The 18092-nt window shown below is 40.6% G+C and overlaps 1 protein-coding gene across 1 annotated transcript in view; it reads left to right on the top strand.

Moving 5' to 3' along the window:
- DCDC1 (doublecortin domain containing 1) overlaps window positions 1-18092 on the top strand; it is a 405509-nt gene that overhangs the window by 161301 nt on the left and 226116 nt on the right. The window contains exon 8 of the mRNA XM_038764553.1: window positions 2756-2926. Coding sequence (XP_038620481.1) covers window positions 2756-2926 — 171 coding nt within the window. The remainder of the gene's footprint in view (window positions 1-2755; window positions 2927-18092) is intronic.

The raw sequence follows: 18092 nt of genomic DNA, 5'->3' as shown, positions 1-18092 counted from the left end.
TTCAAAGCTATTCTGAGACTTTAAACATATTGGATTCTAGTAACAAAGATGGGTGAAAATTTGTTTCGTGCTATGAGGAAGTGAAGCTAGCAAATCAATCAATCAATCCGTGATATTTATTGAATGCTCACTATGTGCAGAGGCCTGTAATAATAATAATAATGATAGCATTTATTAAGCGCTTACTATGTGCAAAGCACTGTTCTAAGCGCTGGGGAGGTTACAAGGTGATCAGGTTGTCCCACGGGGGGCTCACAGTCTTAATCCCCATTTTACAGATGAGGTAACTGAGGCACAGAGAAGTGGAGTGACTTGCCCAAAGTCACACAGCTGACAATTGGCGGAGCCGGGATTTGAACCCATGACCTTCCCACAGCACCTGTACATATGTATATATGTTTGCACATATTTATTACTCTATTTATTTGTTTTACTTGTACATATCTATTCTATTTTATTTTGTAGTATGTTTGGTTTTGTCTCCCCCTTTTTGACTGTGAGCCCACTGTTGGGTAGGGACTGTCTCTGTATGTTGCCAATTTGTACTTCCCAAGCGCTTAGTACAGTGCTCTGCACACAGTAAGCGCTCAATAAATACGATTGATGATGATGATGACCTCTGACTCCAAAGCCTGCGCTCTTTCCACTGAGCCACGTAAGCGCTTAGGAGAGTGCAGTACAGCAGAATTAGCAGACACCTTTCCCTTGCTCATAACGAACAAATGTGTTTCTGATCAAGGCATCTAGCATCCTTTTTCCATAGTGTTGGAAAAAAAAGTTGAATGAACTATAAAGAGTTTGATTAATAAGTATCCAAGTGATAGGACTGGATAATTATATCCTCCTTTCATTGCCTGTCTGAGTCTTTCTCTTCAGACTTTGACTCGTGTTCCTTAGCAATCTTAAATTCATTTTTCTTTTTCTACTTTATCATGAGAAAAAGCTGAGTTTGGGGGGAATGATCCTAAAGATGGGGTTGGGTGAATGCTGTGTTTTTTTTTAGAGGGGATAATGGGTTGGAATGACTCTATTGTTCCTGTGATTCTTTGCTGGATTTGAGGCTGAAGCAAACCTCCAGTCTGTAGAGAGTTCATATTTTCTAACTAACTGGGCATAAATAGAGTTGAGTTAGAGGAGGTAATCAAAGTAAGTCAATCAGAGCTCGAGCTCTGGCGTGGAACGCCCTTCCTCCTCAAATCTCAAGGTTATTCTCCTCCACTTCAAAGCCTTATTGAAGGCACATCTCCTCCAAGAGACCTTCCCTGACTAAACCCTCCTTTCCTCTTCTCCCACTCCCTTCTGGGTCGCTCTGTCTTGCTCTCTTTAATCATCCCCTCTCCCAGTCCCACAGCACTTATGTACGTATCTCTAAATTATTCATTTACATTAATGTCTGTCTCCCCCTCTAGACTGTCAGCTCATTGCAGGCAGGGAAAGTGTCTGTTGATTGTTATATTGTACTCTTTCAAACACTTCATTGCAGGCAGGGAAAGTGTCTGTTTATTGTTATATTGTCCTCTTTCAAACACTTAATATAGTGCTCTGCACACAGTAAGCATTCAAATAATACAATTGAATGAATGAATGAAAGAAGACCAAACACAAATTTTGTATTTCCCCCGGGCCTGGAATGCCCTCCCTCTGCCCCTCCGCCAAGCTAGCTCTCTTCCTCCCTTCAAGGCCCTGCTGAGAGCTCACCTCCTCCAGGAGGCCTTCCCAGACTGAGCCCCTTCCTTCCTCTCCCTTTCGTCCCCCTCTCCATCCCCCCATCTTACCTCCTTCCCTTCCCCACAGCACCTGTATATATGTATATATGGTTGTACATATTTATTACTCTATTTATTTATTTATTTATTTATTTTACTTGTACATTTCTATCCTATTTATTTTATTTTGTTGGTATGTTTGGTTTTGTTCCCTGTCTCCCCCTTTTAGACTGTGAGCCCACTGTTGGGTAGGGACTGTCTCTATGTGTTGCCAATTTGTACTTCCCAAGCGCTTAGTACAGTGCTCTGCACATAGTAAGCGCTCAATAAATACGATTGATTGATTGATTGATTATTAATATACCTTTTCCATTCAAGGATAGTTACCAAATATCCACCTGGAAGAATGTTATTCATTCATTCATTCATTCATTCACTCATTCAATTGTATTTATTGAGCACTTATCCAACATCATGGCTTAACATTAACATTTGGAGTCACTTCTGGGCTAGGAGAGAAGCTTAATTTACATGGTTACCCAGTCTTGAATCTACCGTTTGTGAGTCAATCCTAATGTGACTCACTCATCTTGTGAAGACATTACAACTTGTACTTCCCAAGCGCTTAGTACAGTGCTCTGCACACAGCAAGCGCTCAATAAATGCGATTGATGATGATGATGATTTCCTACAAGACTGCAAATATGGAAAAAATCCAAAAGGATTCAGATCAGTAATTTAGAGTTCTGTTGCAAACGGCCTCTCTGACATTATATATATTACATGAAATTGTGTGCCGTCTTTCTTTAGAAAGTGATTGCATACTGGAATGTTACTTTTTTAATGGGATTTATCCAGAATGCCGTTTATGTGGCAGAATATTGACTTTCCAAAGAAATACACAATTTTACACGTACTCTCTACTCCTGCTAGAGATCCTTTAAGTGCTGGCATCATATTTTCCCTCAAACAAGGTTCTCAAAAAATCTAATAGGTGTGACATCAACAATTACCTCTTGCTAACAACTCTTGTAATTTAACCCCTTCAGGTGAACACCTTGATTGATGAATTGCAGACAGCTATCAAGAGCTACAAAGGTCACCTTTCTCAACTTGCCCCCCAATTACAGGCTGAGCAGGAGCAGTGTGGCTCTTGTGTCTACAAACACATTAAAAGAGTTCCTGCAAACAGCATGCTTCCCCAAGGCCTGCAGTTAAAGGTGGGTGTCATTTAGGGACTGTCACAAGTTGTCAGAGAGAGGTTATTTCTGAATTTAAGGTTCTCTTAACACCAATTCGAGTGCTCAATTTGAAATTTTTAGTTTTTGTAAATTGTCTCTCCCCTAACTTGAACTCAGTTCTTAGGTTGTTGTTACACTGTAGCACTTTTGTAGTTCCTTTGCATATTTAGTTATTGTGTCGTTATCAGTGGAAATCAAAAACTTCACTTGAATGCATATAAAGTAAATACAGTAGTGTAGGTTAGGATTCTGTTGCGGTAGTCCAGTAAGAATTCCTGATTTTTTTTAAAATCAGAGTTAAATGAAGCAATTATTAAATGCAGTTACTTCATGGTATATAAAATAGTGTTTCTAATTTAGAATTTCACAAATATAAGAAATCTGCAAATTTGTGTAAGTTTAATGTGATTTTTTTTCCAGTTCATAATATCTACGTCTTAAAGTGTACTTCTTGTTTTTCAAAATAAATTCTTCCTGGTAACAAGGGAAGCCTTAATAACCGGCAGACAGTGGGCAATAAGAATTAGAGGTGAAAGGGTAGGTAGCTGATTGATGTTCAAACTATCTTTTCGGAGAAAAGTGATGTGCATTGAATAAGTGTGACATATCTGAGTTCAGCTGGTAAAATCAATATCTCGGAGAAGACGGGAAATAAAGGTGAATTGGTTATTGGTCAGAACAAGATGGCTAAATGTTTTTGAAAACTTTAGAGGTTTTGCATGCAGTGGGAGGAAAACAGGTAATTAATACTTTGCCAAAGTCATTTAAGAATTGAATGGTTAGGAAATTCAATTATGTACATTTTCTTTTCAATTAGAGTTGTCTCTGACAAGTCTGTAGGTTTAGAGGAAGACATTGTTTCTATAACTTCATATCCTAAATTTCAAAGGTTGCTTCATTTCTAAGTAATTAGATTTAAATTGAATTTGATAAGTCAAATAGACCTTTTTATTTACAGTCATCCCAGCTTCCTGCCTCTGTTTGACCAAGGTTTTGGAAATTTGATCAGGTGGGAAGTAAACTGGTCTTTACCAGAGTCTTTTGATTAGATTTGTGTGATTTTTTTTCTGTTGTGCCCACAACTTAGAGTAGCCTGGTTTAAGCACTTAGTGAATATTTTCATTATTTCTTGATGCTTTCTGTATCAAATGTTTAGGACAATCACAACTTTGGTCCCTAAGTTTGAGCTCTTAATTACTTCCATGAAAATATAATTAAGTGAAAGAGTACTAAATGAAGTATGGTTTCCCATAGTAAATACTGTCAAGAGCATTACTGAATTTCCAAAATCCCCCCCATCCAATTAAACATAAAAATACAATATAGGTCTTTGTCAAATAGAATTGTAAATATTTTGAATTGGAAGCTTTGTATATTTAAAAATCCTGTTAATTCTCACATGCTATACAGCAAAAAGATGCCTTGTGACATTATACAAGTTACATAGATCTGCCATTATCCAGTGTTAAAGTGAAATTAATTATAGTATTATTATGGCTGTTACTAAGCACTTACATATGCCAAAGCCTCAGTGTTAAGGGGTGGGTAGATGTATGGCATTCATAATCACTCTATTTAAGTCAGTCAAAATGCTTTGAAGGTTGAGAAAGAAAGAAAAGGAGGTACTTAAAAGACAAAGTAAACTTTGCACTAATATCTGGAGGTAAGAGTGCTGAAGGGAATACCAGCATTAAAATTCAACAGTGCTGCTGTGAAAGAGCACTGAAAAAGCAGTTTGTAAAGGAGAATGACTATATTTGTAATTTTGATGTCGTTTTGGAGAGATTTTAACAAAAATTTAGTTCAAACCCTGAGTACAGAGAGAGGGGTATATACCCAACCAATCAACGGTATTTATTGTGAGCCCTCTGTGTGCAGAGCATTGTACTAAGCACGTGGGAAAGTGAAATAGAATTGGTAGACACAGTCCCTGCTCACAAGAAGCTCATGTACTGGAGAGGGACAAACACTAAATAACAGATAGATATGTACATAAGTGCTGTGAAAATCAATCAATCAATCATATTTATTGAGCACTTACTGTGTGCAGAGCACTGTACTAAGCGCTTGGGAAGTACAAGTTGGCAACATATAGAGACAGTCCCTACCCAACAGTGGGCTCACAGTCTAAAAGACTAAAATCAAAGTGTTTAGGAGACACAGGCCCAAGTGTTTCAGTGAAAAGAAGGGAGAGCCAGTGGGACAGTGAGGAAATTTCATCAGGAAAGACCTCTTGGAGAAAATGTGAAAATCACATTTTTAGTAGGGGTTTGAAGATGGGGGGAGTGGTGATCCTTTGGCTATGAATGGGGAGGTAGTTCCAAGGAGTCAGTGGTGATGGACTAAATGTGCGGATCGAATGAGAGACGAGTTGAGGATGATGCCAAGGTTATAGGCTTTGGAGACAGGGAGGAAGCCGGGAGCTTTCCACCTGGAGGTCCAGAAGTCGGAGCAGACCATCAAACACCCTCCAGACCAGGGACCTTCCAGAGAAGCCAAGATCTCTCCTCTGAGTGGCCTCAGCCTGACCAGGTCATCAGCCATCGAAACCACTGCCTACAGCCTGCCCGCCTCACCAACCTCCCCCCGCCCTAATTTTACAGATGAGGTAACTGAGGCACAGGGAAGTGTGACTTGCCCAAAGTCACACAGCAGATATGTGGTGGAGCTGGGATTAGAACCCAGGCCTGTGCTCGATCCACTACGCCATGCTGCTTCGCATAGCATTCTGATACTATGGATTGATTGCATATATAATGTGTGTTGGCATGCTGAAAAGGAATGTATTGGCATGCAGAAAAGGAAGGAAAATTGAAAAAATTAAAAAAAAAATCCCTTAAGGAAAATGAGATAATCAGATTATAGACTTTGGGGGTTTCTAGTTTATGATATTCCTTTCTTCATCTCTTTGTAGAGAAGCAGCGTGGCTCAGTGGAAAGAGCCCGGGCTTTGGAGTCAGAGGTCAGGGGTTCGAATCCCGGCTCTGCCACATGTCTGCTGTGTGACCTTGGGCAAGTCACTTAACTTCTCTGGGCCCTCAGTTACCTCATGTGTAAAATGGGGATTAAGACTGGGAGCCCCCCCGTGGGACAACCTGATCCCCTTGTAACCTCCCCGGCGCTTAGAACAGTGCTTTACACATAGTAAGTGCTTAATAAATGCCATTATTATTATTAGTAGTAGTAGTAGTAGTAGTAGTGAATTCTGAGGGGAAAAACTAGATTATGAATCTGAATCGCAAACAGCCAATATGTTTATTGTTGTATTGTACTTTCCCAAGCACTAGTACAGTGCTCTCCACACAATACGCGCTTAATAAATACGGTTGGTTGATTGAATGAATTTTTGAACTGTTAGCCTCCATTCGGGGCCTATTCTAATGAGACCTTTCATTCTCGCCAATTTTGAAGGTGTTCCGAGAGTGCCAGTTGGACTGGCAGCAGGACAAGTAGATGGGCCAAAAGTGCAGCAGCATCCTGGCCAGTTACATGGTTTAAATGTGCCCGGTGAACCTTTCTACTACAGGCACACCCACTCTCTCAGGGAGACTGTCCTTCTACATAACAATGGATCCGTTCACCTCTCAATTAGCATTTTCCTAGGGTGTTTGATAGTCTCACATTTTCTTCTTGCAAAAGCTTACTTCCACAGTTGGGAGACCTTCATTGGCTAGTATTGTGGATGACTGGTGACATGAGTTGGCTGCCAATAAATCACTCAGTCAGTCGTGTTTTATTGAGTGTGTAACTGAGTGCTTGGGAGAGTAGGCTATAACAATAAACAGACACATTCCTTGCTCACAACGAGCTTACAATCTAGGGGAGGGGGAGGTAGATATCAACACAAGTAAGCAGGCATCAGTATAAATAAATAAAATAACAGATGTATACATAAGTGCTGTGGGGCGGGGAGATGGGGGAAGAGCAAAGGGAGTGAGTCAGGATGACGTGGAGAGGAGTGGTAGATGAGGAAAAGTGGAATTTAGTCTGGAAAGGCGTCTTGGAGATGTGCCTTCCATAAGGCTTTGAAGGGGGGAAGAGTAATTGTCTGGCGGATTTGAGGAGGGAGCGTCTTTCTAAATTTTGGACATTTCTAAATGTTGGAAGTTCCAACAGCTGTGGCTTTAGTTCCTGCTGTCAAGCTCTTCACTAACTTCAGCAATAGTAATAATAATGATGGTGATTGTTAGGCCGTGCTGCTTCTATTTATGAATACTATTTGCCCAGGCCTCCTTGAGTTGTGACAGTAAAGGCTCAGACTTGAAAACTCCTTGCAGCAAAGCAGGAAATGCATAAACAGCACCTTGTCATCATCATCATCATCAATCGTATTTATTGAGCACTTACTGTGTGCAGAGCACTGTACTAAGCACTTGGGAAGTACAAGTTGGCAACATATAGAGACAGTCCCTACCCAACAGTGGGCTCACAGTCTAAAAGACAGGTCCTTGTCCTGCTGCGTGAGTCAGAATCTGTGACTTACTGTACAGACATGTAAGAAATAACCAGTGTGGCTTAGTAGATGAATCGTGAGTCAGAGGACCTAGGTTCTAAACCGGGCTCTGGTAGTTCCTGCTGTGTGACCTTGGGCAAGTCATTTAACTTTTTGGTACCTCAGATTCCTCACCTGTTAAATGGGGATTAAATAACCATTCTCTCGTCTAGTTAAACTGCGAGCCTCATATGGGACATAGCTGAGTCCAATCTGACTAACTTGCATCTATCCCAATGCTTAAAACAGTGCTTGACACGTAGTAAATACTTAACAAATACAATAAAAAAAACATGATCCGTGGTGGAAGGCCAAAGTTCGAGGGATCCAGTGATAACTGCACTATCCGTTCTCCTAAAACAGTAGTTGTGTTTTTTAAGAATATATTGGTTATGGATAAATCATGTGATAAGACACCTTGACCAACCAAATGTATATGTTTAAAATTGTTTTTTCTTCCACCACCAATTACGAATCCTTTTATATCTGACAGACATCCTTGTGGAAATTTTTTTTTATGGTATCTAAGCAATACAATAAGTATGCCAGGCACTGTATTATGTTTTGGGGTAGATACAGGCTAATCAGGTTAGACACAGTCCCTGTCCCACGTGGGGCTCATAGTCTTAATGCCCATTTTGCAGATGAAGTAACTGGGGCACAGAGAAGCTAAGTGACTTGCTCAAGATCACACTGCAGAAAAGTGGCAGAGTCAGGATTAGAACCCAGATCCTTCTTACTCCCGAGCTATGTTGCTTCACCATGGTCCCTAATTCTTCAATAGCATTCTAACCAAAGTGTGAAACATATATAGGAGAAGTTACTGTACTTGGAAATAGTCGTTAGGATTCTTCACCAGGCCACCAACAACCTTCCCTAAATTCTGAATGTTGGAAGGCAGGTTTTGATCTTGGATGGGAGAAGGGAGGAGCCCCAGTAATTAGGTGTTTTCTCCCCTCCTCCCAGAAACCCAAGGATTCCTGATCTTGAAGAGCCTCAGGCACCAGGGTCTCGGAATATAGTCAACTCCTGAAGAATTTAGCCAACCATGCACCCTCGGAATCACAATGTGGCTCAGATAAAATTATAACTCACCTGGTATCTTTGCAGCATAACAGATTCTGGAAAAAGTTCAGAGGGCAACACTAAGGCCTCTGTACCATTTTCAGACTTTACAAAAACCATCAACAAACTGGGCTTGGGAACTGTTAACAAATTTGGCTCCCCTGAGAATTCACCAAGAGCCAAAGCCTACTTTTTGTCTGGTATTCTCAGTCAAGTCAGACATCCATCACTAGCAGAGCAAAGCAGGGGAATGGGGTAGGGCAAATCTTGTTCATCCCATTTTACACCATTCCATAAATGGATGCTTTGAGAAGATTAAGCTAGCAACGGATAGTCTTTTTATGATGTTTAAGACCTTTCTATGTGTCAAGCAGTACTGTATACTGGGGTAGATATAAGACACTTCTTGAGGACTTTTACAAACATCACTTTTAATGATAACTTCATATGCTGACAACAGTATCATCGAGGTCCTGAAACACAATCAGCGCACCAGCACGGAGATGCTGTTCCCAGAAATACAGTCTTGCTGGGCAAAATGTGAGGAAAAAGAATGCTAGCAGGATACCCTAGCGACTGCTGTATGGTGATTGAGAGATGGAGAAAAAGCCAGTTAAATTCTTTAAAGATTTCGTGAGACACAATCTCAAACAATATAACTGTGTAAGTGGACTGTTGGGAGAACACTGCAGCAGATGGACCATCCAGGTAAGTAGTGATTGGGAAAGAAGTTGCGTTCCTTAAATGGATGATTTGAGAAGATTAAACTCCCAATTGATAGTCTTTTTATGGTATTGAAGCCCTTATTGTGTTTCAGGCAGTACTAAACGCTGGGGTAGATAGGAGCTAATCAGGTTGGACAAAATCAATATCCCATATGGGGCTCACAGTCTTAATTCCAATTTTACACATGGGGCACAGAGAAGTGAAGTGGCTTGGCCAAAGGCACACAGCAGAGCCAGGTTTAAACCACCATGATTGGGAGATGTGGAAATGGGTGTTATAATTCAATTCTAATCCCCTAGGGATCTCTTTCAAATAAACAGGACACAAGCATCATTAAAAGTCTTTGAAACAGTCATCCAGAAACTTTTTGAGCCCCATGGAGGACAAGGACTGTGTCTGAACCGATTATCCTTTATCTATCCCAGCACTTGGAACAGTGCTCAACACACAGTAAACCACTAACTCATGCCACAATTATTAGTATTAACTGCTCTATTCTAACAGTTGTATTCACAAGATACAGATGCAAGGACATAGGTAAATGAATGAGTCATTTCTCAAATTTGGAGCAAAATTTTGCCTGACAGCCTGAAGAAAGCTTAGAGCAATAAAAATAATAATGATGCGCATACAACACACAATACACGTATATACATAGAGCTGGAAAAGTCTACACTTAGAAGTAGAGCACAGGCCCAGGAGCCAGAAGGACCGGGGTTTTCAATTCCGGCTCCACCACTTGTCTGCTGCATGACCTGGGCAAATCACTTAACATCCCTGTGCCTCAGTTATCTCATCTCAGAAATGGGGATTAAAACTGTGAGCCCCAAGTGGGACGGGGATTGTGCCTTGTATCCACCTGTGCCTTGTATCTACCCTAGCACTTAGAACAGTGCTTGACACATAGTAAGCGTGTAACAAATGCCATCATCATTGGCAGCACAGAATTTAAACTATTACCAAAGTCTGCTAATTGAGACAATATACTATCAAACAGGGCTTGAATATACAAATGCCTTTGGAAGATTATTAATGTTTAATGACAACAGGACATCCAATGTAATAGCAAGTTAGAGGTCCATCACACAGTATGGGTATGGCTGTGAGACCTTGCCCCATTTCAGCAGACACTTCTTGAGGACTTTCACAAACATCACCTTTAATGATACTTCATATGCTGACAACAGTATTATCAAGGTCCCGAAACACAATCAGCGCACCAGCACGGAGATGTTGTTCCCAGAAATACAGTCTTGCTGGGCAAAATGTGAGGAAAAAGACTGCTAGCAGGATACCCTAGTGACTGCTGTATGGTGATTGAGAGATGGAGAAAAGGCCAGTTAAATTCTTTAAAGATTTCGTGAGGCACAATCTTGAACAATATAACTGTGTAAGTGGACTGTTGGGACAACACTGCAGCAGATGGGTCATCCGGGTAGGTAGTGATTGGGAAACACTAATACATATCTATTCTATTTATTTTATTTTGTTAGTATGTTTGGTTTTGTTCTCTGTCTTCCCCTTTTAGACTGTGAGCCCACTGTTGGGTAGGGGCTGTCTCTATATGTTGCCAATTTGTACTTCCCAAGCGCTTAGTACAGTGCTCTGCACATAGTAAGCGCTCAATAAATATGATTGATGATGATGAAACAAGTTGCATTCCTTAAATGGATGATTTGAGAAGATTATACTCCCAACTAATAGTCTTTTTATGTATTTAAGCCCTTATTGTGTGTCAGCCAGTACTAAGCGCTGGGGTAGATAGGAGCTAATCAGGTTGGACACAATCTATATTCCACATGGGGCTCACAGTCTTAATCCCCGCTTTACAGGTGGGGCACAGAGAAGTGAAGACTTGCCCAAAGTCACACAGCAGACAAGCGGAAGAGCTGGGATTAGGACCCGGGGGCTTCTGACTCCCGTGCTCTACCTACTAGGCAACACTGCTTCTCTTGTGAACAGTGGTAGAACTTGATGAATCTTGTTGTTGACAGGGAATGTGACTAACAACTCTGTTATATTCTGTTATATTTAGCACTTAGAACAGTGCTTTGCACAAAGTAAGTGCTTCTAGACTGTGAGCCCACTGTTGGGTAGGGACTGTCTCTATATGTTGCCAACTTGTACTTCCCAAGTGCTTAGTACAGTGCTCTGCACACAGTAAGCGCTCAATAAATATGATTGATTGATTGATGGATTAACAAATGCCATCATTAATTATATTGTGCTCTCCCAAGTGCTTAGTATAGCGCTCTGCCCACAGTAAGTGCTCAATAATTATGATTGATGGGACGAATGTATCAGCACAGCAGGGAACTAATTCTTTTCATACACACAATCCTGAAGAGTGTCTGTCATCCATTGATCTTTTCAATGCATGGGTAGTATTTCACCAACAGTAGCATCATCTCTCAAATGAATGACAGATATCTATTTGAAGGTAGATGTGTGACCTTGGACAAGTCACTTCTCTGTGCCTCAATTACCTCATCTGTAAAATGGGGTTAAGACTGTGAGTGAGCCCCACGCAGGGCAGGGACTGTGTCCAACCTGACAACCTCACATCCACTCCAGTGCTCAGTATGGTACCTGCGACATAGAAAGCGCTTAACAAATGTCATTTAAAAAAGTGTATCTGTAAGTGTCTTCAAAAGAGTGTTTTGCTAATATGCTTTCATGCTTCATGTTCAGGCAGTACATATCACTGTATCCTGTTCCCCGCAAAATGTGGTAATATCACAGACTCTGTTTTCCTGTAGATGTATGTGTATTAGGGAAGCAGCATGGCTCAGTGGAAAGAGCCCGGGCTTGGGAGTCAGAGGTCGTGGGTTCTAATTCTGGCTCCGCCACTTGTCAGCTCCGTGACTTTGGGCAAGTCACTTCACTTCTCTGGGCCTCAGTTCCCTCATCTGTAAAATGGGGATTAAGACTGTGAGCCCCACGTGGGACAACCTTGATTACCTTGTATCCACCCACCAGTGCTTAGAACATAGTATGGTAGTATATATATATACTTTGCTTTCTGTGTGAACTTGGGCAAATCACTTCACTTCTCTGTGCCTCAGTTTCCTCAACTGTAAAATAGGGATTGAATACCTGTTCTCCCTCCTACTTTGGGCAAGTGTGACTTTGGGCAAGTCACTTAACTTCTCTGGGCCTCAGTTCCCTCATCTGTAAAATGGGGATGAGGACTGTGAGCCCCTCGTGGGACAGCCTGATTACCTTGTATCTACCCCAGCGCTTAGAACAGCGCTTTGCACATAGTAAGCACTTAACAAATACCAACATTATTACTTGGGCTATGAGCCCTACCAGGAATAGGAACTGTGTCGGTCCTAATGAACTTCGTCCCTACCCTAGCACTTAGAACACTGTTTGACACACAGTAAAAACTTAACAAATATCATAAAAACAACACAAGTGAACAAAACAAGAAAGAGACAAACTCCAGCTGTACCAGAAACTCCTAGACAGGCCTAGGACAGGCTAATTCAACCACATTTGTGATGGAGGTGGGAGAGATGACAGTGGCAGCAACTGTGGCTACCTTCTTTGAAGAGAAAGAGGAAGAATGAATAGCCACTCCACCTCTCCCCCGATGCTATGTTATTGTTGCCACCAATGCTGAGCTTGTGCTAATTGGAGTCCCTCCCATCGTACAGGCCAGATATCATCGTCAATCGTATTTATTGAGCGCTTACTGTGTGCAGAGCACTGTACTAAGCGCTTGGGAAGTACAAGTTGGCAACATATAGAGACGGTCCCTACCCAACAGTGGGCTCACAGTCTAAAAGATATGGCATCCTTGTAAGCTTGTTGTGGGTGGGGGAACATGTCCGCTAATTCTGTTGTACTGCACTCTTTCAAGAGCTTAGTACAGTGGTCTGGGCGTAGTTAAGTGATCAATAAATATCATTGATTGTGGGACCTTTACATTTCTCAGATAGCAGAATAACCCCCCAAATCCCAACTCTCCCTATAAAAGCCCGTCTGGCCACCTTATTTGTAGGTAAGGTGTTCCAGAGAACAGTTCAATTCTATTTAACTATTGATATGACAATTAAAAAGAACCATGTCCTCATGTGCTATGGTTTCCAACATACTAAGAAATTATATATATATGTGTGTGTATAGACATTATGTGTATGTATATATGTGTGTGTGTGTGTGTGTGTGTGTGTGTATAGGCATGTGTATGTGTATATATATGTGTATTTATATGTGTGTATATAGACGTTACCTATGCACTGATTCATCACCAAATCATTCAGTACTAAATCAAAAGCCCTTAAAATTGGACTCTGTTATACTATTTAAAGATAATCCCAGTGAAATTTCAAAATTATGAATATTTGCTATCAAGAAGGGATAACTAAAGGACACCCAGGTACAGAGACATCAACATACAAGCACCCTGCCTGAGTTTCACAGATGAAGTTTTCAGCCTGCGTGTTCATGAATCGCATGTGAAGCACGTTCAGTAAGGCCATCAGTGTTTGCGGCAGCCAACAGAAAGAGAGAACCAGCCAAGTTTCTTCTCATGGCCTAGTGGAAACAGCACATGCCTTGGAGTTAGATGATCTGGGTTCCAATCCTGGTGCTGCCACTTTCCTGCTGTGTGACTTTGGGCAAGTCACTTAACTTTTCTGTGCCTCAGTTACCTTATCTGTAAAATGGGGATTAAGACTTGGAGACCAAGTAGGACATGGACTGTGTCCAGGTCAACCTGACTAGCTTGTATCTACCCCAGTGCTTTGTTCAGTGTTGGTCACATAGGAAGCACTTAACAAATTCCAAGAAAAAACTGGATTTAAAGGCTTCAACCTGACTTGCTGATTGGGTTTTACTCTCAAATGGTTCTGGGCAGTGTAGTTCCTTGATGGTAGGTGCTGCTGTAGTAGGTTTTTCAAACCATTGACCTCAGTTCCACCTCTAGTATTTCCAACCAGGCGCTCCCAACAAAAATGCATGTAACATCGATTTATGAAAGGTTTTCACTCAGATTGATTTAAATGGAAATAGATCTGGTATGTGTAATACATATATGTGTATATATATATATGTATATATACACACAGTGCTTGGCACACAGTAAATGCTCAATAAATACCATTGATTTTTAAAATTTGGATTATTGGCTTATGTAAGAAAAAGTTCTGAGTGGTCTTTATTTTGGAAATGAGTTCTTAGGGTGTCTATTTTGGGTGTCATATTGCACATTTGACTTAGGATCTATTATTGTGGCATTAAAGATCTGAATAATGGCACTAAAGTAGACCCTATTAAAGGGAAACTGATCAAGGAGCTGTCATGTTCCTTCATTACTTCTAGTTCAAGTAGGTTTAATTGAGCTGGTTGACATTTTATGTTTTGTTATTATCTCCGGAGAATTACAATTTTAATATGTAGCCATCCCTTCAAAGAGCTCTGTGCACAGTTCTATAGCTTCAGGTTTATATCTAGACATATTGAACTTAGAACAATATTGTCTGTAGAGGTAAAGGACGTAAGCAGAATTACCTAAATCATGCTTTTGCAGATTAGCAGTACCCTTATCATTTAATCTGAAAACATTCAGGTTCAGCAGTTACTGTGACCAAATGAAGTGCCTCGCAATTAAAGGCTAGAGTTTGTGCTGTTGTCTCTCTTTCAGCCCTCCTCTTACTCAGTTTTCCTACTTCTGACCCTGGCACCTTTTGACCCTGACTGGAGTGTCCTTCCCTTTGGTTTCACTGAACCACATCCTTCCCTTCTTTTAGGTCCTTCTACAAGGCCACTTCCTCCTTGACTAATCCCCTGCAACCTTCCACCCCTTCAGTCATTTCAGAACCCTATCATATGTATTGGTAATTCATTCACTGATACATATTATTTCTAGCCTATCTTCCTGCTTTTTGAATTACATCCATTTCTGCTTAATAAGACAGTAATAGTATGGAAGAATCAGGTTATGGTAATTATTGATTCAATGAGAATTAATGGGTATGGAGGGAGATGGTTCAAAGGTACTAACATGACTGACTTTTCTTCAATACTAATTCCATATTGTTGCATCCACTACTACAGAATGCTTTAAACCCATGCCACTCATTGCCCTTTTTACTGTATTAAGTGCTATAAAGTTGCCGAAACAAAACGCATTGTAGGTTATAATAAAGCTGAGGCAGAGGTCAGAAACCATATGCCACACACATGCACACAACTATTTCTTCCTACACTGAATCCATTTGCATCAACTTGTGGATCACATTATTCCAGAACCAACTCCTGTTGTTGGAAGAATTTTTCCTACTTCTCAATTCCGTCCTATCCAAAATGTGCAATTGTCACCCAGAAACTACTTTCATGTATTTTTGCCAATATATTATTTTGATTCTTTCCACTGGACTGTAAACTTCTCAAGGACAGGGATCACATTTTTTACTTTGTACGTAGGTCCCAAGTGCTCCTAGAAAAGTACTCTGCACATAATAGGCGGTGAGTGGAAGTAGTAGGGGCCAAACCTAGTTATAATCATTGAATAAAGAGGTGGAGGGAGAACAGGTCCAGATCCAGGCTTTGACTCACTGAACTGCAGCCAACCCTCAGGGAAGCTCACCGGCAATGAGCTTCCCCATCCACACTTCAGACTCTTCCCACCATTTATGCCCAACTGGACCCTGGTTCTAAATTTAAAATAGCTTCTGCATGTGTAAAGGCTCTGAGGAGGGCAAGAGGAAGCAAACCTCGGCCTGGGCGGATATGTCTATCACTCTAAATTTATTACACTCCATTCTGCCAGACAGGTCCCAGCTTGGCTTACTTACAGCTCTGAATGGGAGAATGGAAAAAAAAAATACCTTTTATTTTGTTTATTTATTTATTTTATTTTGACTGAGCCCCTTCCTTCCTCTACCCCTCGTCCCCCTCTCCATCCCCCCCATCTTACCTCCTTCTCTTCCCCACAACACCTGTATATGTGTATATATGTTTGTACATATTTATTACTCTATTTATTCATTTTACTTGTACATATCTATTCTATTTATTTTATTTTGTTAGTGTGTTTGGTTTTGTTCTTTGTCTTCCCCTTTTAGACTGTGAGCCCACTGTTGTGTAGGGACTGTCTCTATATGTTGCCAACTTGTACTTCCCAAGTGCTTAGAACAGTGCTCTGCACACAGTAAGCACTCAATAAATACGATTGATTGATTGATTGATTTTATTAGTCGGGTTAGCATGCAAGTGATACCCAGCATTATTCCGATCTCTTGATTTTGGTTTCAAATTTCTGTCAGCCATTAGCTGTTATGATTTTTTTTTAAACAGATTTGGGAATATATGTCAGTCAGGCAGTCATATTTATTGACTGCTTACTATGTGCGGGCACTATACTAAGCGCTTGGGAGAATACAACATAATATAATACACAGCCTCTGCCCACAACAAACTTACAGTCTAGAGAGGAAAACAGATGTTAATATAAATAAATTACAGGTATAATAAATGATTAAAGATATAAACTGGTGGCTTTTGGCATTCTTCTCTTACTCCAACTGCTGCAAGAGTGAGAACCTAGTTTTAGATCATTGGAGAGGTAAGGCCATGCAGAACACACTCTGCTTTTCCTCCACTCCCCCACCCTTCTGCATCACCACGATTCACAACCTTTGCTCTTCCTCCATCTCCCCTCCCCACAGCACTTACATATATATATATATATATATATATATATATATATATATATATATATATGTGTGTGTGTGTGTGTATTTATATATATACATGTGTATATATGTGTGTATATATATATAATTCTATTTATTTAAATAGATGCCTGTTTACTTGTATTGATATCTGTCTCCCCCTCTTCTAGTCTGTGAGCCTTTTGTGGGCTCAGTGGAAAGAGCACGGGCTTTGGAATCAGAGGTCATGGGTTCAAATCCCGGCTCCACCAACTATCACCTGTGTGACTTTGGGCAAGTCACTTCACTTCTCTGGGCCTCAGTTACCTCATCTGTAAAATGGGGATTAAAACTCTGAGCCCCCCGTAGGACAACCTGATCACCTTGTAACCTCCCCAGTGCTTAGACCAGTGCTTTGCACATATTAAGCACTTAACAAATACCATTATTATTATTACTGTCTCTGTTGCTATATTGTACTTACCAAGTGTTTAGTACAGTGCCCTGCACACAGTAAGCGCTCAATAAATATGACTGACTGAATGAATCAATCAATGAACACCTCTAAGAATTCAATAAAGAAGCCAGAAGAGGAGGAACATCTCACTTTCTTAAATAATCAATCAATGGTAATTATTGAGCACTTACTGTATGCAGAGCACTGAACTAGGCCTTGGAAGAGCACAGTACAAAAGAGTTGGTAGACCTATTCCCTGCCCACAATGAGTTTACAGTCCAGAGGAAGCTTTCTCAAGAAACCACTTATAGGGAGCAGTCTTCAATCCAAAATTCTAGAATCACAGATCCATTCAATAACAATGAGAGTACTTTTATGCCCCTAACTGTTGTGAGAAGGATGAATTGCCAGTTTATTCCTTAGGATTTTTAATCTGTCCCTGCAAATTCTGAGATATTGTCAGCTTTTTATATCTGTTTGAATCACGCAGGGAAAATCATGTTACCTGGATCATTTTTTTTTCTTTTAATGCAACTAAATGTGAGCTGAGGGCTAAATTCTGCAGGATGGCCCAGATTTTCAGTTCTGATCTTTTTTTGATGCACACTAAGTGGAAGAATATATTCTTAGATAACATGTTAGATGATGGTATCCTCTTCTCTCATTTTTTAATTCAAAACCCTGTTTGGGCAATACCAAGGATTGATCAGTCAATGAGTGGTATTTATTAAGCACTTATTGC

The sequence above is a fragment of the Tachyglossus aculeatus genome, chromosome 22 (assembly GCF_015852505.1).
Source record: "Tachyglossus aculeatus isolate mTacAcu1 chromosome 22, mTacAcu1.pri, whole genome shotgun sequence".
Classification (NCBI taxonomy): Eukaryota; Metazoa; Chordata; class Mammalia; order Monotremata; family Tachyglossidae; genus Tachyglossus; species Tachyglossus aculeatus.
Note: the sequence above shows the minus strand (reverse complement) of the source record. Positions and strands in the feature narration are given on the sequence as shown.